At 55.1% G+C, this 20,655-nt stretch overlaps 3 protein-coding genes across 4 annotated transcripts; 1 reads left to right on the top strand and 2 right to left on the bottom strand.

Moving 5' to 3' along the window:
* The first annotated feature begins 3,051 nt into the window (after positions 1 to 3,051).
* On the top strand, positions 3,052 to 4,918 carry SLC16A11 (solute carrier family 16 member 11). The gene is made up of 4 exons (XM_075560791.1): positions 3,052 to 3,253; positions 3,520 to 3,663; positions 3,803 to 4,567; positions 4,656 to 4,918. Exons 1-4 carry the CDS (start codon positions 3,052 to 3,054, stop codon positions 4,889 to 4,891), a joined length of 1,347 nt encoding a protein of 448 aa, XP_075416906.1. The 3' UTR covers positions 4,892 to 4,918.
* Position 4,919: 1 nt separating this feature from the next.
* Positions 4,920 to 9,036, bottom strand: SLC16A13 (solute carrier family 16 member 13). Of its 2 annotated transcripts, none has more exons than XM_075560793.1 (4): positions 8,433 to 9,036; positions 8,126 to 8,269; positions 6,784 to 7,521; positions 4,920 to 6,087 (listed from the first exon to the last, which is right to left on the bottom strand). In XM_075560793.1, exons 1-4 carry the CDS (start codon positions 8,629 to 8,631, stop codon positions 5,885 to 5,887), a joined length of 1,284 nt encoding a protein of 427 aa, XP_075416908.1. In that variant the 5' UTR covers positions 8,632 to 9,036; the 3' UTR covers positions 4,920 to 5,884. The 2 variants fall into 2 exon arrangements, with proteins under 2 accessions (XP_075416908.1, XP_075416909.1); XM_075560794.1 differs by having other exon boundaries at positions 8,449 to 8,566.
* A 4,090-nt stretch (positions 9,037 to 13,126) lies between these two features.
* On the bottom strand, positions 13,127 to 17,423 carry BCL6B (BCL6B transcription repressor). Its single transcript, XM_075559105.1, has 8 exons — positions 17,245 to 17,423; positions 16,809 to 17,030; positions 16,362 to 16,700; positions 15,802 to 15,926; positions 14,857 to 15,021; positions 14,629 to 14,759; positions 14,265 to 14,402; positions 13,127 to 13,246 (listed from the first exon to the last, which is right to left on the bottom strand). Exons 1-8 carry the CDS (start codon positions 17,421 to 17,423, stop codon positions 13,127 to 13,129), a joined length of 1,419 nt encoding a protein of 472 aa, XP_075415220.1.
* Positions 17,424 to 20,655: the final 3,232 nt, after the last annotated feature.

Below are 20,655 nucleotides of genomic sequence, written 5' to 3'. Positions count from 1 at the left end.
GTGTCGCCCATCCATATGTGTTGTAAATCCTAACCCTTCTGCTCATGAAAGTTTATGCATTAAGCTGCTAACCATAAGGTCAGAAGTTTGAACCCACCCGCTGCTCCACAGGCAAAAGATGAGGCTGTCTACTCCTATAAAGATTGAAAGCCTCAGACTCCCAAAGGAGGTAGTTCTATTCTGTCAGTCTCCATCAGTCAGAATCAACTCAATGGCAGCGAGATGTTTTTGTATATATTTTGTAAAATATTCATGGATGGGATTCCATTTGGGATTTAAGGACAGTCTTGTTATGTTAAGGAGACCATGTCTGTGTAGGGTGCGTTTTAAACCAATTATGTTTAGAACTCTAAAGGAGTAGACTGCACAAGAGAAAGCAAGGATGAATGGGGGAAATAGATGTCATGTGGAGGTCATGCCGAGCAGAGCACTAGAGAGGCTGGGAGAAGAATTTTCCCCTGGAGCTCACTGAGAGACCCTTCCCTTGGAGTTGATGTCCTGACCTCAGACTCCTAGCTTCCTTAACAGTGAGAGAATAAATGTCTGTTCTTTTCCATCTACCCACTGCGGCCCATCACAGCAGCAGTAAGGAATTAAAGTGCTGCGCCACGGCGAGGGAGTCCGTCTGCATGTCCTGGGGAGCAGTTAGATGTTATGTCAACTGGGACCCGGCTGACAGTGTAGAATGGAGTCTAGCCTGTCACTCAGATCACAGCTGGACTGTTCCTTCCTGGTGAGTGTGGCCTTTTTAGGAGAGCCACCGGGAGACCATCAATCTCTCTCTCTCCTTCCCTGTACCTTCCTGCTTGCTTGGATTCTGCATCTGCCTCCAGGACCAGTCCCATGTGGGAGCTGTCAGTGAACCCTGGGAGTTGTCAGCACTCTGCCACGTGTGTTCCCCCGGGACCTTGGATCAACACAACTTTGCACCCACCAGCCTGGGATCTCCCTGCTATCCACTTCACCTTTCTGCATCATCAGTCAAGAGCTACGTGAGACTAAAGAGGGGTCCAGGGACTCAGGGACTTGAGTTGGACTGGGCCAGGAGCTGCTTGACATAAAATTGCTTCATATACAATACTTCCTTATACATCTATGGGTTTGTTTCTCTACACAACCCAACCTGGTAACACACTGAGTTAGAGGCAGAGTCCTCAGTCAGCTCCTTCCGGAAGTGGCTCCCAGGAGGGCACCCTGGTGTGGCTAAGAACCCAGTGACCCCACGACCTTCACAAACAATATCCTTTGCTGGAGAAACCGGTGAGGCCACTTTCCTAGTGTTTACTGGCAGGCCAGTGAACTTTTGTGGGTTCCTGTACCACACCCAGGGCATTTCAAGGAGACACCTGGAAATGTGTGAAAATTCAGGTGTGAGAAAAATCTTGGGCCTTCCCTGGAGCTGGTGAGAGGCAAATGGCTGGTGAGAGGCAGGTCCAAGAGAGAGAAGGGTGAGTGAATGGAAAGGTAACTTGAGTCCACCTTTTCATTTGTGGGCCTTATACCCCAAGTAGAGAAATTAATTTTCTTCCAGAAGACAATGAGAGCCAAGGAAGGTCAGGTTGTGGTTTTTAGGTTCACAGTTCCACCCCTAAGCAGCTTGGTTTCCCTCTCAACAAATGGTAAACACTGCCATCCTGTGGCTTTTGGCCGATCCAATGCCCAATCATGAGTGACCAAGAATTTTATATAGTGAGCTAAAAATTAAACCAAAGACCACCACTCTTTACTTAAATAGCTAAAGTTAAGCATACTTTTCCTCAAGTTCCCCCCCCCCCCCCGAGTAATCAGTATCTGGTTCAATTCCCTTGATTTCTTACATTTTAAAACTAGATTGTTTTCTAATCTAGAACTTTTTTTCCCTATCCCCAAGATTTTTTTCTATACCCAAACCAATAACCACCCTTGCTCACCCCTCCCCCGCCAATGACCACACTAAACAAACAAACAAACACCAAACCAGCTGAGACGTGGAGTGGATTCTGATTGGTATGTCCGAGTAGAACTGTGCTCCCCTAGAGCTGGTTCATATATTTCTATTGGTTTTTAAAAATTCAAATGTTTTTCAACTGGGAGACTTTGGGCCCGCCAGCTAACATCTCTGGGTCAGAGTCCACGGCATCGTTAAAATAGGGATGACGCCTTTGTCAGAGGGCTGTGAGGGTGAAATGGCAACCTATTGAAAAGATAACCAAGACAGATGTCTGGCACATCCCATGTCCTCCTAACCAGGTGGGAGGCGTCCTCTACCCCTTCCTGCCTGTAGGTTCTAGAGGGCATGCTATTGTGGAGCCTGGAGCAGGCGCTCAGTCGTCTGAGGCCTGAGGATTTACTGGGTCCTGAATAGCACTCCCTGGGAACCACAGCGTCTCAGGCTGGGGTCACTGCCCCTGGCTCCACGCCTTCCTGAAGGCCCCTTGGTCTAGCTGGGGGCTGCACGCGGTTCTCGCGTCTCCGTCTCCGCGGTGAGCGGCGAGCAGGAGCCGGCAGGTGCGTGGGCGCGAGCAGGCGGGGCGCCGCTGCCTTCCCGGGGGCTGGGGGCGTGTGTGGATAATTCAATCCCCGTGGGACTCGGCGTCTCTCCTCACCTGCAGCTTCGCGGATTGGCTGACCGTCTCACCTTGCCCCCGCCCTCCCTCCCTTCCACCCCTCCCCCACGGCCCCAGGTGGCTCAGGCCCCGGTGGTAATCTGTGTTTACCTAGAGATTCGGTTCAAGTTCGACACCTCCTCGGCGGCCCTCGATCCCACTGGGGGCGACCGCCCGGCCCGGATCTTTCTCGCCCTCCCCTTCCTCCCACCGGAGAGGTCGGGTAAGGGGAAAGGGTGGCGAAGGGGAGCGGGGGGTGAGCATAGTACCAGGGTGTCTCCTCTCGTTACCTCGCGTGGACCCAGAAACGCCATCCCCAGACCCGGTTTCAGCGCCTCCTGCCCCTTCCCTGCGTGTGCACCCACGGTGGCAGCTAGAGGCCGAGTCTCGGGGATGCCGCATCTCTATCGGAAGTCCAGTCCTGGAGTCCACGCTCATAGGTGTTTCCCCACCCCTGCAGGCGGCGATGACCCCCAAGCCGGCCGGACCCCCCGATGGGGGCTGGGGCTGGGTGGTGGTAGCCTCCGCCTTCGCGGTGAATGGGCTCTCCTATGGGGTGTTGCGTTCCCTGGGCCTCACGTTCCCTGATTTTGCCGAGCACTTCGACCGGAGCGCACAGGAAATTGCGTGGATCAGCGCCCTGACCCTGGCCGTGCAACAGGCAGCCAGTGAGGGGGACCCCTAGGAGGGAGGGGGGAACGAGAGTGTAGCGATGGGGACCTGCCTGGGGACCTATCAGCCTGAGATAGGGCGTGCGGCTTGGAATGGGACATAGCGCTGGAGAGTGCAGCTGGTGTTGGAGGACAGAGGGAGAAGCCACTAGGCCGGGGGAGGAGCTTAAGACAGGACACAGCCAATGAGGAGTGTTGGGCTGAGTTAGGGGAGGGGACGGAGGCCATAGGGCGTGCCTTCCACAGACCCCGCCCCCTTCCAGGTCCAGTGGGCAGCGCCCTGAGCACCCGCTGGGGGGCGCGCCCTGTCGTGATGGTTGGGGGCATGCTCACTTCCCTTGGGTTCGTCTTTTCGGCTTTTGCTGGAAGTTTGTTGCACCTCTATCTCGGCCTGGGCCTCTTCGTGGGTGAGAAGGTGGGGGTGGCGTGCCTGGGGCCTTAGGGAGGGGTATGAGCAGGGTGGGAGTGGGTTGCGGGGATCACAGCTGGGCATGTTGGGAGCGGACACCCTGGCCCATACCCTCACCTTGCATTATCCAATTGCAGGCTCCGGCTGGGCCCTGGTGTTCGCCCCAGCGTTGGGCACCCTCTCTCGCTACTTTTCCCGCCGTCGAGTCCTGGCCATGGGCCTGGCACTTACCGGCAATGGGGCTGTCTCCACACTCCTGGCGCCAGCCTTGCAGCACCTCCTGGACTCTTTCGGCTGGCGGGGCGCCCTGCTCCTCTTGGGAGCTGTCACTTTCCACCTTATCCCCTGTGGCGCCCTGCTGCGACCTCTGGTACTCCCTGGCGACTCTAGGGCTTCCTCTGGAGGACCCCTCGCAGCCTTTGGCCTGGATCTCTTCACGCGCCCCGCCTTCACGGTCTTTGCCTTGGGCACCGGCCTGGTGGGGTGTGGATACTTCATCCCCTATGTGCACTTGGCCCCCCACGCCTTAGACCGGGGTCTGGGGGGGTATGGGGCTGCCCTGGTGGTGGCAGTGGCTGCGGTTGGAGATGCAGGCGCCCGCCTGGTAAGCGGCTGGCTGGCAGACCAGGGCTGGGTGCCGCTCCCACGGCTGCTGGTGGTGTTCGGGGCTCTGACTGGCCTGGGGCTGCTGGCAGTGGGACTAGTGCCGATGGTGGGGAGCGATGGGTGGGGGGTACCCCTAATGGTTGCAGCGGGGGCCTATGGCCTGAGTGCTGGAAGTTATGCCCCGCTGGTTTTTGGGGTGCTTCCAGGGCTAGTGGGCATTGGAGGTGTTGTGCAGGCCACCGGGCTGGTGATGATGTTGATGAGCCTCGGGGGGCTCCTGGGTCCTCCCCTGTCAGGTAAGGGCCCTGAGCCAGCAGGTCCACTCCTAACTTCCCTCTGTCCCTGGGGTCCCAAGCCTCTAAGTTCCTTTACCCCTGCTCTCAGGCTTCCTAAAGGACGAGACTGGAGACTTCAGCGCCTCCTTCCTCATATGTGGCTCCTTCATCCTCACTGGCAGCTTCATCTACCTGGGGATGCCCAGGGCGCTGCCCTCCTGTGGTCCAGCCTCAAGTCCAGCCACTCCACCCACCGAGATGGGGGAGCTGCTTCCCAATCCTCAGGTGCAGGTGGCTCCCCTCTCTTCCAAAGTCCCACAACCGACTCTGGATACCACTTGTTGAGTATTTGTTCTTTAAGCTGTTCCCCAAATAAAGAATTTCTATTCTTTTTTTTTCCCCTCGAAAGCTCCACTGTTAGCCAATCTGGGGCCCTAGAAAATATATCCTATGTAAGATATTAAAAAAACCTGGTGGAAAACAAACAGGATAGGCCTTGAGGGAGGAGAAAAGGGGGTCTGCCTGGCTGGCCTGCTGAGTCTTCTTCTGCTACATCGTGGCCATCAGAACAGGGACTCTTTGGGATGCTGTCTGCCAGTCAAATTCAGTCTGTTGGAGGAGGGAAACTAGGGGTGCTCGCAGGTACAGTCTCGTCGTTTCTTCTGACCTGGGGATCTAGAGGTCATTCTTCTGCTACTGGCCTGCGGAAAATACAGGAAGCACCGACCCAGCTCTTTCCCGTCCTTCTAAGTGACGCTCCCCCCATCCCCCCCCCCCTTAATTTCTTTTCTAAGTCATAGGGGATTAGGGGGCAGAGGGAGGTAAGAAGGTGGGAGGTATCCAGAGTGCAGAGTTCAGTGTTCCAATGCTCTGGGCCGTCTGTCAGAGCTTCTGCATGCCAGCCCTTCTAGTCATGACTCCATTTAGCCCAACCAAGTGGACAGATCCCAACCCTGCTGGAAGTTAGGATTTATGAGCCAGTACCTTTATCAGTTTTATCTCCATGGGACTTTCTGTGTCCCACACATCCTTGTCATCACAGAAGAAACTGAAAGGCAACTCTCAAGATCCCATGTAAAACACGGCCAGCCTCCTGGCCTCTGATTTTCACAGCTGATTCCACAGGCTGAGTTCTGGATCCTTAGAGGTTGAGGACCGAAGCCAAGGCGAGGTAAGAATCCCTCAGCAAACTGCAGTGTGGCCTGTGCATCCCAGGCCTGCTCTGGGGACCACCGATCAAGAGGCCTAAGGCACTGTGGTTCCACGGGGGCCAAGATGGGGTGGGAAGAAAAGACCGGGAGCTCGTGTTCTCCGGGCCTAGTCACCCTCCCTTGGAGCTCAATCCTCTTCCAGCCCCTCCTTGGGCAGGGGGACTTTGGTCTTCAGGGTTTCTATTCCAAGGTCTTGGGACCTGGAGGTAGGTGATGCGGAGCAGCAGAAGAAGCCAGGCAAGGTGACCAGAACTGCACTCCCTACAAGGAGGAAGGCCCCGGCCACCACAAAAGACGCCGTGTAGTTACCGGTCACATCTCGGAGGTAGCCTGGGGTGCGAGAGAGAAACAGTACACATGAATGATCTGTTCCCCGGGGCTGAAGTAAACGAAAGACACATTTTGGGGAGGAGACAAGAAAATAAGCCTTCGTTCACCCATCTTGGGAGAATGCCTTTCCTAAGGTAGGACTGGGCGGAGCTCTCTGGTTTCCCAAGGGGCTTCAAAGGGTCATTTGTACTCTTTTCGGGCTTTCAGAAAAGACCCCCGAACGGATCACTGGGGACTGGGGATTCACATGGCGCTAGCCAAACCTGCGCCTTTCTGACAACGGTGGCCTCTTGTCTACTTTAGTTAATCGTTAGAGGAAAGGGTTATGGGTCTGAAGGTTCTGGTATCTTGAGCCAGAACTTTGACCAGAAGGCTCAGACACTTGGGCTGGGGCCCAGTGGGCCAAGGAAGCTATCGTGGCATGCTAAGTGTGGCCGGGTCCAGCCAAGTCCACTGAAAATCCAAGATGTAAGCACGCAGCCAAGGGCTATGCTCAGTTCCCTGTGTCGCTCCACTCAATCCCCTCACCTGTTTTCTTTGCTCCAGGGTTCCATTTCCATCTCAGGGCTGTTATGAACAGCCAGGCAGGTTGTGCAAGACTGGAGCTGATACTCACTTCCACCCTAACGTGACCGTCATCCCTTCCAGTTGTGCAATCTGAGACTCTGGCCCACCTGATAACCTCATCCCCCTTACCTGACAGAGGGGCTCCTAGGAGCCCACCGATGCTCTCTACCATCTGCAAGAGTCCCAGGCCACAGTATATCCTTCCAGTCCCCACCAGTTCCGGCAGGATGGAGAAAGCCACGGGTGTCAGGGCTCCTGATGAGAAGCCGTAGGACACAGCCAGAGCCACCAGGACTGTGGGTGCCTGGGCCACAGGAAACAGGGCCAGTGATATCCCAGTCAGGGTGGTCCAGAGCATGAGGAGTCGAGACACAGGGCCTGGGATTGCATCCCCCAGCCACCCAGAGGCCACACGCCCCACAAGGTCACAAACAGCAATTACTGAGAGGAGAAAGGCAGCAGGCAATGGGTCCCAGTTCAGGTCCTGGAGATGGGCCACCAGGTGGACATAGGGAATGAAGTAGCCAGTGTTGATCAGGGTGAGGGCAACAGCATAGCGGAGGAAGGGGCCGTGATGGAGGAGGGAGGTGAGTTGGGCCCCTGGGCCACCCGTAGTGGGATCCTCAGCCAGGGAGAGGGGGCGAAGGAGAGCACCACAAGCCAGCAGGTGGAGGGAGAGGGCAGATACCAGCAGTAGGGCCCCCCGCCAGGCATAGTGGCTGAGCAGCCACTGGAAGAGAGGGGCAAAGGCAAAGGAGGAGAGACCCACACCCGTCAGTGCCAGTCCTGTGGCCAAGGAGCGCCGGCGAGAGAAGTACCGGCACAGGCAAGCCAGGGTCGGAGTGAAGGTCAAGGCCCAGCCAGAGCCTGCCAAAAAAGAAGTAAAGGTTAAGGGACTTAGGGGGCCCCAGAGCCTCCAGCAGTCCCAGCACTGCCCAGCAGCAGAAAGTAGCCCGGCTTTAGCAGTCTCCAAGGGCTGGATTAAAGTCTTGGTTTTGAAACCTTGTAGCTGTGTAACGGTGGGTGTTTGAACCTCTCCGCCTCAGTCACTTCATCTGCAACATGGAGGCGACATATCTGATGGCATAGTGGAGGATTAGAGACCAGGTTTATAAAGGAACTAGTCCGGAGGGGTGCCAGATCTGGTAGGATGACCTTCACTTGTCAACTTGCATCCCCTTTTAAAAAGCCTGGCTTCGTCTGTAAAGAGGGCGATGCTACGCACTTCACCGAACCTGGCACGATTTGATAGTTCTCACGCCTCCACTTCCGTCCCACGAATATTCTAACCCATTACCCTCATTTCCCAACCCTGGTTTATCAACTGCATCTCGTAGTCATTGCCCTAAAAGTTCCCATCTGCACATCAATTCTAGCCATACTTCCCAGCCTTTTGGAAGGAGCAGGGGGAAAAGCCCCCGCGGCAAAAAACCCAAGCATCTTAGTTCCCCCCTCTTGCCCAGGGTCTCACCTGAGAGCAGCCCAATACTCAGGTATAGGTGAGTTAAGGAGGTAGCAAAGGAGGCAAGCAGCATCCCCAATGCAGCCAAGATGCCCCCGGTCATCACCACAGGCCTGGGCCCGAACTTGGTGCTCAGAGCACTACCCACTGGGCCTAGGGAAGAGGAGGGCTTTTGGTTTTGTTTTGTTTTTTTGGTTTTCAAGTTCTCAGACATCCTTCCCCAGCATCTCCTCCTTCACCATCCCCGCCTTGTCCCCACCACATCCAGTCTCCCTTCCAAGGGACACCGGACTCTGGACACAAGCGCAGCACTCACTCCCAAACTGCTGTACCGCAATTCCTATAGAGACAATCCAGGAGACGCGCACTGCTTGCTCCTCAAACGCGGCCACGAACTCCAGGAAGAAGACGCCGAAGGAGCGGAGCACCCCGAACACCAGTGCCGCCTGGAAGAACGCCGAGAGCACCACCATCCACCCCCAGCCCCCGTCTGGGGGTTCAGCCCTGCGCGTCATCTGAGTGGTCACGGGGCTGTCGCCAAGGCACCAGGCTCAGGGCGCTCCACCTCTGCCCAATCCCCCCACACCCCCAGGCGGGCAGCTCCGGGCTGAAGAGGCTGGTAGAGACAGAGACGAAGGGAGTGACGGGGGATTAAAAAGCTGCCCGAGGAACAGCTATGAGCGCCTGCGCCCTTGCCCAAGAGGGGCGCCGCGGGAGGCGAGACCTGGCGGGCGCTGGCCTCTCTTTAAGCTACTGGGGGCGTGGCTCCGCTGGCCAAGACTGGAAAACTGAGATTTGGGCCCTGCAGGTCGGGGCGGGGCCAAGGCTTGGTCTGGCACCCAGAGGGTTTTAGATTACACCCCTGGGACGCACCAGACTCCCTTGCGATGATCTATTTTCTCGCTGGAGCTGTCAGCACCTGGTCCATCCGGGCCAACATCCTGGTCCACAACTCACCAATGAGCAGCAGCATTCAGGAGCAGGGGGTGGGGCCTAAAGGTAGGGCGGGGTTTAGGGTCTTGTTCTGGAGGGGAGGGGGCCTGCGCGATGAGGAGGGAGCATGCGTAAAGAGGGGGTTTTAGCGGAGGATTAGCGGCGACTAGCAAAGCCACTAGTTCGAAACCATCGGCCGTTCCTTGGAGAGAGATGAGGCTTTCTACGCCTGTAAAAAGTCTCAGAAACCTAAAGCGGCAGGCAATTCTATTCTATCCTATTGTGTCGCTCCGAGTTAGAATCGGAGTGAGTTTGGTTATTTTGAACATAAGGACCAGTCACTTAGGGATCTACTAGGCGGCTGTTTCCACTAGTCCTTAATCTGGCCAATTCGTTCAGCAATCAGTACCAAGACCCGCGTGTAAAAAGACAGGGGCAAAATGAGGAGGTGATGTCAGGGGCTTAGGTGGAGAGCAAATGTTTTGAGAATGATGAGGGCAATGAATGTACAAATGTGCTTTACACAATCGATGTATGGATTGTGATAAGAGTTGTATGAACCCCTAATAAAATGATTTTTTTAAAAAAGTCAATGAGCGCTGGGAAGGTCAGGGGGGCTGGTGGGTAAACTGGTTCAGGAATGGAAAGCTGCTTCATGAGGGTCCCAGGAGTCGCAAGTCCTTGGCGATGAAGATGACAGAGGGCGGGTTAGGAGATGAAGCTCTAATCACATTCCAGGTATCTAGATTCCAAGATTCCTAGTTCCGGAGGGAACTAGGGAAGGGAGAAGGGGAAGGGGCTGGTGGACTCCCTGTGGAAACTGGAAACCTACAGGTCACAGTGACCAAAAATAACTGAGAGGAAGGGCAGCCCTGAGTTCACAGAGGGCCCCCCACCCCCACCTCACTGGGGCTGGCTGGACCATTTTCTTCTGCACTCTAGTAATAGCCACTTCCTAGTCCCCGTTGCCCTCCCTGAGGTAAAGACTAAGGAGCTGTCCTATGAGCCTGCCCAAGTCAGCTCCTCTTGGGCTTCATTAGAATTCCAGCTTCCTTGGACCGTGAACGCTTGGATTTAAGGGTTAATCCCCAGACGGGGCAGAGAGGCAGAGCAGGATGAAGAGAGGAGGGAAGATGGGCAGCTTTTTAAAAAGCCACCTGAGACTTATAATTTTACATGTGGAAAATAAAAATAAGTATTCTCAGCTGCTTCCTGCACTCCCCTCCCTCCGCCCCCACCCCCGCGCCAATCTGTTCTAAACAGTCAAAACTTTTGTTAGTTTGCCAAAAATGCAGAAATGGGTATGGCCGTATAACATAGTGACAAAGAGTGTACTCTTCAGCGTCAATGCACGCTTGGTTTCCTCATCTGCTAATTGGAAATGATAATATAATCTAATTTTGAAGATTGTTGTTTGGGGTGGGATTTGAGGGGTGGGGCACTGTTGGATTAGAAAACCATGCCCTAAAAAGCTTAGTCAAGGGTTTCTTACCATTAGCTGTTTTTGACATTTTCAGTCAAGCAGTACATGGTAGTGGGGAGGGGGCTGGAGGAGAGAGGCTTTAGTTTAGTTTCTTCCTCCCCTTCGTTAATTTTTTTGGGGGGTGTTGTTTTAAAATTTAAGTCCAGGCGATGGGTTTGAAAAGACTGAGAATGACAGCCCCAACTGCGAACTCTGGAAGAAAGAGCTTCTCCCGGCTGCCCCGCAGCCCCCGTCACCTTTACAAGATCCCAGTCCTGTCCACTGCCCCCACTTCATCCCTGAAGCACTAAGATTCCCAGCACAGACCCATCCCTCCTGCTTCTTACGATGATTATTTGGTGGGTTTCTGTGTTCTCCCTGATGCCCCCCACACCTCAGGCAGGAAGTGACTTCAGAGCAGCCGGATGCAGGTGGCTCCGGAGAAGTTTCATGAAGTCACAGGTTCCTACACAATAAGCCGGAAGGGAAAGGCGGGGAGGAGGGGACCACGAGCCACTTGAAAAGGCCGGTGGAATGGGATGGTCAAGGGGGTGCAGAATCCACCACGGTATCCAGCCGGGCAGAGCCCTCTTCACCAGCCCTCCCTCCCACTTCCTTCGGCCCTCAGCTTTTCCATCGGCAAGAACCCAGGACACACCAGACAACACTGAGAGCCTTCTTTATTCCAAGAATCTGGTCTTACAAGATTTACCTTCTTGATTGTAGTCCTCCCCCTCCCATCCGCTAAGGCCCTCGCCACCTGACCGTACAATCTGCTGAATACAAGCCTTAGTTCCTTCTCGGGCTTCTCCCCTGCTTTCCCTCATTCCGCCTCCAATTCTGCCCAGTGGCCATGGGGCGTGAGAGGGAAGAGGCCTACAATCAGCGCTCGCACCAGTCCCCAAGTGACCTGTCATGAGGAAGCTCCACTCCACCAATTCAAAAGTGCTCCTTACCCTCTACCCCTCACCCCAAACTCAAATACGTCCTCAGGCACCAAGGTGCAGGACAGTAAATAAATATCATGTGACATTCCAGAAACTCTGCCCAGCCAGAAGGCAAACCCATTCCTAACTTTCCACTGACTTGGCCCAAACCCAAAACTGCTCCCCTCAACCAACTCTCCATCCTCCCGGGATACCTTTCAGCTATTAGGGGCCTTTGGCCCATCAGTCAGTCAATCGCAATCAACTCTTTAACCCTTAGAACCCATCAATAACATCAACCACAAGTTACAGCAATTCCAGAATGAAACTCGGCTCCCTTGCCCTCCCTGTGGAAGGTACCAGTGCATTCTCTGGGTCCAAACAAGAAGGCAGGGACCAAAAGACTGGGTCACAGGACCTAGCCTTTCTCAGGTAAGGCAGCTACCAAGCACCTGTGACTTCTCTTGGCAAAGGGGAACGGCCAGACAATACCTACAAAAGTGTTCCAGGAAGAAGGGGACCCTCCCAGGTGGCAGCCCAAAGCACCTTTCAAAATCTGGATGCCTTTTCAGTAAAGGATGGGTTATACCTCAGGTTTAGTCACGGTAGAGTTTTGTAATTCTCCCCTAGGAGAACCAGAAGTTACATCGTTTCTAATAAAGTAGCTTAGACTTCTTTCTCATGAGATGATCAACCGGGAGTCCAGAACAGGCCTCCCTGGGAGGATTACGGGCTCACTCAAACCCCTTCCTGGGTCACAACAGACTTATAGACTTGTGTTTTCACAACTGCAGTGAAACCAGACCCAGATGAGTCTCTGGACCACCTTGCAGGGACTATCAACTTCCATACCTACAGCCGCTAGGGGGCATTTCACTTCCATTTCAGGCTCACCAGCAAGGTTCTGGTCACCTTGAAAAACAGTAGAAAACCTAGGTCCAATTCTAGCCTGCTAGAGAACCTGGAAATGTCCAGACTGTCAGAGAGGGTTCCTGACCCAATTCTACAATGCCCGTCTGTGTCTCCAGGCCTAGATACACTACACTGGAGCAAAGGAGAAGTATACCGACCTAGGAGTGAAGGGACAGAACAAAGGAAACCACCAGGCACACAGACAGGAGACAGAAGCACTCACTCCAAAGGTGAAAGTTATGACAATAACAACAATAATACAAAAGACTCAAGCCAAAGGCGAGCCAAAGGCTAATCTCTGCCAGCAGAGCTGTGACCCCCCATGCTGCATTTCGGGTCTCTTTTAACCCCAACTGTGGAAGGGTGGGGTGGGACGGCAAAGACAATTGAATGAAGGCCTGGGTGGCTCCCAAAGGCCTCAATAAATTATATTTACACAGAAACCGAATGAGAGGGGGGGCTCTGGTGGAGGGCTGTTGCCCCAGGGCAATCAGACCTCTAATCTCTCTGCTCCCCTAGCTTGCTCTCTCCTCAAAGGCAATTCTGATTGTGGGGAAGAGGTTTTGACCAGCAAAACAGAGGCAGATCTAGCCAGGACCTGCCACCCCAGCTCTTCCCGGGGGGGGGGGGGGGGGGGGGGAGAAATCCAGGTGGCGGTGCAGCGTCTAATACTGTTGAGGCCTTGCTCACTCCCTTGACATGGTGTGACCCCGAAGAAGCCAGGCCTGAGCCTGCAGCATCCTGGCTTCCAGGAGGCAAAGGGGGCCTGGGCCCGCCTCAGCTAGGGCCCCCTAGAATGTGGTAGTGCACTTTGGTGTTGGTGGCAGCTCCGTGTTTTTGGCGCAGATGTAGCCGCAGTTGACTCTTGTGCCGGAAATGCAGGCCGCAGGGGTCGCACTGTGGGAGAACAGAATGTCAGGTTCCTCCGGCCCCAGCTGCCTTTTATTCTGCAATAAGGGAGGATGTGAAGCCTGCATGTCCTCCCACACCAACACGGGCAACCTTGGAGAGGTTCCCCCACCTTTACTTCCACCTTGTTTAGGAAAGGTTTCCCACTTGCTAATTTCCCTCTCCCTCACCAAGCAGCCAGCCTCTGGGTGGCACTGGGCTACCCACCAAAAGGTTGTGGGTTGGAACTCAACCAGAGCATCACAGCATCAAGCCCTAGCAATCTGTTCCAGGAGGCCACCCAGGGCCCTGAAAGCCCTTTGAAACACAATGTACTTTGCTGGGGCAGAGGCACCAGAGGCTGGAACTCACCTAGGGCAGCCAGTTGGCTTTTCTGTTTCTTTACCTCCTCTAGGGCAAATTACTGCTGGCCACAACCTCGAGTATTAACTTCTGTGTCATCACTGTCCTTCCCCACCCCCAACCCTGATCCCAATCACCACAGAATACTCCAGACCCCCCTGACTCAGCAACCCTATCGGTTGGAGTAGACCCAAACTTGGGGTTTCAGAGCCTATATATCACCACTGGAGCAGACAGCTGCACCTTTCTCCCAGGGAGTGGCTGGTGGGCATACGGCAAGGTTCCGCAGCCCAATGCTTAACTCACGGTGCCACCAGGGCTCCTGGACGCCTCTCGCTGCCATCGAGTGAATTTCAGCCCATAGCCAGCCTATAGGACAGGGTAGAACTGCCCCCATGGGGTTTCTAAGACTGTAACTCTTTACGGGAATGGAAAGCCCCATCTTTCTCCCTGAGTGGGCTGGTGGTTTCAAACTGCTGACCTTGAGGTTAGCAGCCCAACACGTTCACAACTATGCCACCAGGGCCCCTTTGGACTCCTCTAGGCCCTGCCTATTTTCAAAAGATCTAGGGGTTGCAACCCCCCCACCCCCCGCCAAAAGCTCTGTCCCTGCGTTGGCGGAAGGTCCTTTTAATCTAAGCTATGGGTCAGAACAGATACCCACGTGGTAAGGCTTCTCTCCCGTGTGGATGCGGACGTGGCTCTTGAGGGTTTGTAGATGGCGGAAGCGAGTCCCACAGGTGGGGCAAGGGTAGGGTTTCTCCCCAGTGTGGATCAGCACGTGGGCACGTAGATGCGCCACCTGGGAGGGGAGGAGATCTCAGATGGAGCTTCTGGGAGAGACAGAGCCCTCCAGAAATGGCCCTGCCGGCCCTCCTGCAGGTTTGCCTCCCTACCTGCACAAAGCAGGAGCCCCTACCTGCACAGGCTGCCTCCCTACCTGCACAAAGCAGGAGCCCCTACCTGCACAGGCTGGCTCCCTACCTGTACAAAGCGGGAGCCCCTACCTGCACAGGCTGGCTCCCTACCTGCACAAAGCGGGAGCCGCACGTCTCACACTTATAAGGCTTCTCTCCCGAATGGATGCGGCTGTGTGTCTTCAGGTTGGCGGGCCTGTTGAAGCGGGCGCCGCAGACGGAGCAGTGGTAGGGCTTCTCTCCTGCAGGCAGCAAGGAGTGGAGGTTAGTCAGGGCCTCGGCCCCACACACTCATGGCCAGAAAGGTCCCAGGGCCCTCTTCTCCCAGCTGGTTACTACCTGTGTGCACGGTTCGGTGACTGGCCAGGTTGCCCTTGTAGCGGAAGGCAGAGCGACACAGCTGACACTTAAAGGGCTTGTCCTCCTGCCCATGAGTCAAGGGGTCCAGCCCTGACACACCCCCAGCCATAGCCTCACACTTCTGGCAGCTGAAACAGTCCATTCCTGGGCAGGCAAGGGGGGAATGGCAAGAGTGCTTCATCAGTCATCAGCGAATGCTCAAACCACACTGCGGTAGGGTTTTTATTTTTGTTTGTTTTTTTCCTCTCCCCCAGTTTACAGTTAAAGTTTCTAGGACCCATTCAGCATGCCCAAGGCCACATGGTTGAAAAGAGGACAAACTGAGTGACCTCACACCTGTGGCGTCTCTCCTCTCAATTAGTGGTGGCGGGCCGAGTAGGGCCTTACTAGTGGATGGAGCTTTCTTTTTCTCTCCTCTCGCATCATTCTATGGCTGGCATGCCAGAGAGGTCCAGCCAAAGTCTGGGAAGAAAACTCAGCCCTGCAGGGGCTGCTGGGCCTTCCCAAACTCTGCTGCTCACTGTGTGATAAGGGTGCCTGGTTCCCACGTCCAGATGTTCTGATCTGTGGAATGTGGCTTGGGCATCAGGATTTTTTCAAAGGTCTCCCACACTCCAAACTCACTGCCATCAAGCAGTGCTGACTCATGAAGATCCTATAGGACAGAGTGGAACTGCCTCTGTGGGTTTCTGAGGCTGCAAATATGAATGGGAGCCGAAAGCCTCACCTTACGCCTGCAGAGTAGCTGGTGGAGGTGAACTGCTACATAACACACTACCCCCACAGGGCTCCAAAAAGTCCCGAAGGGATTCTAATTGGCAATCAAGGTGAGGAACCATTGCAATAGGCCTTTCCAGAAACATTTTGGCCCAATGTGGCCAGAAGCAGTTGGCAGGAGAAAAGTCAGGAAGAAGGGGCTCTCACCTGGTGGTGGATTAGCCCCTTTAGAGGGTGATCCAGTGGTTTCGTGAGCCTGGGGTGTGAGGAGATGGGGGGTGTTGGCTGGCATTCCAGATTTGAACTGTATGGTGGCAGCAACTGGAGAGAGCCTAGTAGATGGCAAGGCCCCGTGAAAAGGGTTAAGAGAGGTGATTACATGGGATTCTCCCTGAAGCACTCACTCACAACCAAAGCCTTCCTCTCTGGAGTAAGTAACCGGCCAATGAGCCATTCCCAATCGACTGCCAGAGTCCCACCTATTAAGTAAGCCTGGCCTTACTCCCTAAGGCTACCAGTTGCCTTCAAGTCAATTTTGACTCACAGCGACCCTATGCATGTCAGAGGCCGACTCCATAGGGCATTCGATGGCTATTGCTAATTTGGGATTAGATAGCTAGATCTTTCTCCTGATGTGGCCCTGAACCTTCAACCTTTCATTTAGCAGCCGAGTGTATTGCTAGGAGGCTGCACTTTTGATAGGCCTCCCACCCCCAATCTCCTGACCACACAAGGCCTTTTCACAGCCTTACTTCCAGATTGTGTACCTGCTCTGGGGACCAGGGATGGGGCCTTCTTCACTGCTGCTGCTGCTACTGGAGGCCTCATCTCCACTGGGGAGCCTGGCTTGGGGGCAAGGTTGACCAGAACTCTTCTCTCCTGACAGACTCCTTGCTTGAGAGTTTAGCACGATGAACTTGTACTTTTTCCAATTGCAGGCCTTGGGGTCTGGGCTGGCTGGACTGGGGGGACCTTGACTGCAGCTGGACTCAGTAGGTGGGTCTGGGTGTCCTTCGGAGCGCCTGGGACTGCCTGGCGGAGGGGCTGTTGGCGGTGTGGGGGGCTCTGCCTCCAAGGGACGCAGGGAGATGCCCAGAGGTTCATAGCTAGGGAAAGTTTCATAGATATTAGTGTTATTGGCTAACCTTGGCCTTTGCCCTTTGATATTTGGGGCACCACCTCACCTACGCTGTACTGAGCCAAGGCTTCCTCACCTGGCTTGAATGAAGCGGTGGCATGCCTGGACCACATGTTCCATCTGCAAATAGGTGGCAGCTGCAAGGACAGCTGGGGCGGTGGCCGGAGAGAGGCGCAGGCGCGAAGTATACATGAAATCCAGCAGAGGAGCAAAGCCTCCGGCTTCGGGGCCCCCGGGCAGGGAGAGCACGTCCACCCCTACTCCTGTACGGCCTCGGAAAATTGAATAGAAGAAACCACTGGAAAGAGGGCAGAGAAGTTCGGTTAGGGGATGGAAAACAAAGGGTTCAAGCCACTCTACAAAGCCAGACCTCCAGAAGCCCCGCCTCCCCCACCATCACCCCGCCCCAATTCTGGATAGCTCCACCTCTTCTCTGGGTAAGATTCAAATTCACTCCGGTGGGACTGATGGCCCCGCCCCTCCTCTGGCCCCGCCCTCCAGGCGCTAAGAACCTGCAGGCGATGAGAACCGCCTTGTGCGCTTGGAGAGGTCGCCCGCCAACCAGCAGCGTGACGTCAGTGAGTATCCCGCGCAGGCGCAGCTCATTCAAATTGCCCAGTACGTCGGAGGAATGGCGTGTGAACTCGCGGACGTAGCCCAGCGCCTCCTCTGGACCTGCCGAGGAGCCCATAGCGACGCCGGCCTGCCGAGGGCGGGGGTGGGGTGGGGTGGGGGCTCAGGGGTCCAGGCAGGTCTGGTTTGGAAGACTCCACGGCTTTTCCCTTCTAAGGTGTAGCTAGCCAGAGGCCCGGCCTCGGCTCACCCGCTCTCACTTAATTCATCATATTTCTTCTCTTCTCAACCACGCACGGCCGCTCCTCTTCCTCCTCCAGATCCCACCGCCCTTGGGAGGGATGAAGGTTCCCACACCCCGGCGTCGGTGGGGAGCGTGGTGGATCCGGCACACAGTGCCCCGAGTTTGACCCCCAGTCCCTCTCTGGTACCCTCAACTCCCCTCGCACTCGCCGCGCACCTAAGTCTATCCCAGCCTACCTACCCACACACATCTCCAACTCTCAGTCGAAGCTCCTTTCCCCAACTACCGAACTCTCCTCCATCTGGTCCCCGATCCTTAGTTTAGCCCAATTCCTGGTCCTTAGTGTACCTCCCATCAGCCAGCCCCAAACTCTCTCAGGACCCCCAGGAGCCTGGACCCTTCAGCCTCACTTTTCTTACCCCCGTCCTGCAGGGGCTGCGGCTTCTCTTCTCCAGGGGGCGGGGTCGCTCTCTCCTCAGGGCCCAAGAGCCTTTATCTGGCCGGGATGTCGGGGGCGGGGGGTGGAGGTGGGGTGACCGCCTGGATCTGTATCCTTCCTTCCTCCCTCGCCCTCCAGCTGGCAAGTCCCGGGGCGGCGTCTCCGGCTTGAGGGCGGGACCTCCGAAACGAGGGGTGGTCGTAAGCGAAAAGTGAGGGGGCCACCGACGGTGGAGCTGAGGATGGGGATGCTGGAATTGAGGAGGAAGCTGGGGACACCGAGGATGGAGATCAGGGGGACCTGGATCTTTGGAGGGGGTGGGCCAGGGAAAATTGGTGCGTTGGTTTTGGGGGAGTCGGTTCTGTGAGCGTGTTGCAGACGAAAGTGAACCTAGCCATCCATACTCCTGCAAGCCACGCACGGTGTTAAGGAGAAGTGAGGGCGCCCCGCGAGCCATTACGTTAGGGAGGCTAGTGGGCTACCGTGGGGTCTCAGACGTAAGAGCGATGGGTGCAAGTGGCCCGCTCCCCTAAAGGGTCCTACAAAAAGGGAGCCTCTGGCTGGGCGGGGTGGGGAGGTGGCGGATATGATTTCTAGTTGGTTTCCTTCCATTGTCCTGCGGCCGGAGGCAGCTGCTTCCTTCCCCTTGAGGAGGTGGGGAAAGCCCCAGTGGGGGTCGAGAGACCTAGGCGTCCATCCTCCCGCTCCCGATTCTCTTTTGAATCCTTTTAGGGACCCAGAGAGACATAGGTATTCAAAGCCCGGCCTTCTGCTCCCAGTCCCAGCTCGCTAGGGCCTCGGGTAAACCGACGGACAGCTCGCGGGCCTGGCCGGACGCCGGCTCCGCGCTGCAACCCCGCGAAGCTCCGCAGTGCCGGCTCTTTCCACGAGGGGGCGAGCGAGCACCAGCCCCACCGGGGCGCAGGGGCGCAGGGTCTGCTCCGCGGGCCCGCTGGGATCCTCGGCCTCTCCCCTCCCGCTAGTAACACCCCCCACCACCCCCCACGCTGACTTATTTAGCCCCTCTGTGTCCCAGGAGGAGGTTTGGGAGGCGGCAAGGAGAATGAGAGGGCTGAGGGGACTTTCCCCCAGGCGGATTTCTACCTGGGGGAAAGGGCAGAGGAAGGGCCAACTGGACTGCCTGAAGCATGGGGTCAAGAGCTTGATCTCCTGACCTCTAGCCTTTGGTGGAGTCTGGAGGCCAGAATTCCTAAGGGGAAACACCTCGGACTTTGGGAGCCAGGAGGGGGACCTGAGTTCAGGACTTCTAATCAAAACAGATTCGCCACTATTATGCAGAGGTCTTTGGGAAGTACATCTTTCTGAAAGTGGAGTGGGGGTGAACAGAGGGAAAGCAGGAAAGGGGTCTGGGAGCTGAAGAAGGCAGGAGGGCCGAACCCTCTCTAGTAACTAGGCAGGCACAGTGCCCTCGTACTTTGTGTGAGCAGACCTGGGGTGGGGATGGCGGAGGGGGAGGATTCATTTGGAGAAGGGGTCCCAGAGTTGGTTAACTTTGGCTGCAAAGCAGATGCAGAAGCACTGGGATTTGGCCTCAGGAGAATCTGCACAAGGGACCCCTCTGACTGTTGTCCACAGAACTGTTTGTCCAGGCCTGACCCCCTTTAGATTCGAGAGTGTCTTTATTTGGGGTGTACAAAGGGAGAGCCGAGACACTGGGCATCACGGGGCCACTAAGGACCCACAAGTAAGGTGGTCTGGGCATAGGAGTGGTCTCTGCCCAGTTTGGCGGTAGGGTTTAAATTAGGGGCTTCCATTTGACATCAGGTGGACTCGATATTCCGTTAACTGGTCAGTTGAGTCTCTGCTTACTACGAATGTTGAATGGGTTTGATGGTTATAAACACTAGGGCCCTATTTAGACTTGAGAGCCTATAGTCATTTTGAGATGCGGAATTTCATTTTGAAACGGAACTCATTCTGATGGGGGAAGGGGATGCCCTGGCACCTACGACTTGGAGTTTGTATGCATCGGTCCTCTTGGAATAGCAGCAGAGCCTGCTGGGCATTCTTCAAGAGGTGGGTGAGAGTTTGATTGGAGGGGGATTGAGTCACTACTGTATCTTGACAGATAAGGTTCTTCTCAGTCTGGTTTTAAGCATGGAATTCTTGCTGATTGTCAGATAGAGCCGATTTGGGGGTACAATGTAAGTTTCAAGTCTCAGAGTATGATGGTCAGGTTTATAGAATTCAACTTGGCATTTTTTTTTAATTAGCTTGAAAGGAAGCATAATAGGACCCTGGGAGCAAGTTTGAAGGCCTTTTGTGTTTGAGGGTTCTCATCACCATGGGAGGATCTAAACTTTTTGAAAGTTGTGGGGGGAAAAAAGTTGTGGAAATTCGGCTTGAGGGGGACATTCCTATATGTGCAAGGATATCCAAGATGCCTTTTGGGGGAGAGGCAAGAAACAAAGGGAGGTCCCCCAGAATGGGAGACAACATTTTGGGGTGTCATTATTTTGGGGGTATTTTAGTACTCTTTGGGTAATGTTCATTAATAGAACATAAGGTGAGTCTGATTTATGGGGTCACTTAATTTCAGACACTCTGCTGCTTGGATGTTATTTTTGCCTGAGAGTTCTTTCTCACCCCAGATTTTAGAAATCTCCTTGTTTAGTGACCCCCTAAACCAGCCCCGTTTGGGGATGG

This window comes from Tenrec ecaudatus, chromosome 10 (assembly GCF_050624435.1).
Source record: "Tenrec ecaudatus isolate mTenEca1 chromosome 10, mTenEca1.hap1, whole genome shotgun sequence".
NCBI classification, from domain to species: Eukaryota; Metazoa; Chordata; class Mammalia; order Afrosoricida; family Tenrecidae; genus Tenrec; species Tenrec ecaudatus.
This window is presented reverse-complemented; position numbering and strand designations above follow the sequence as displayed.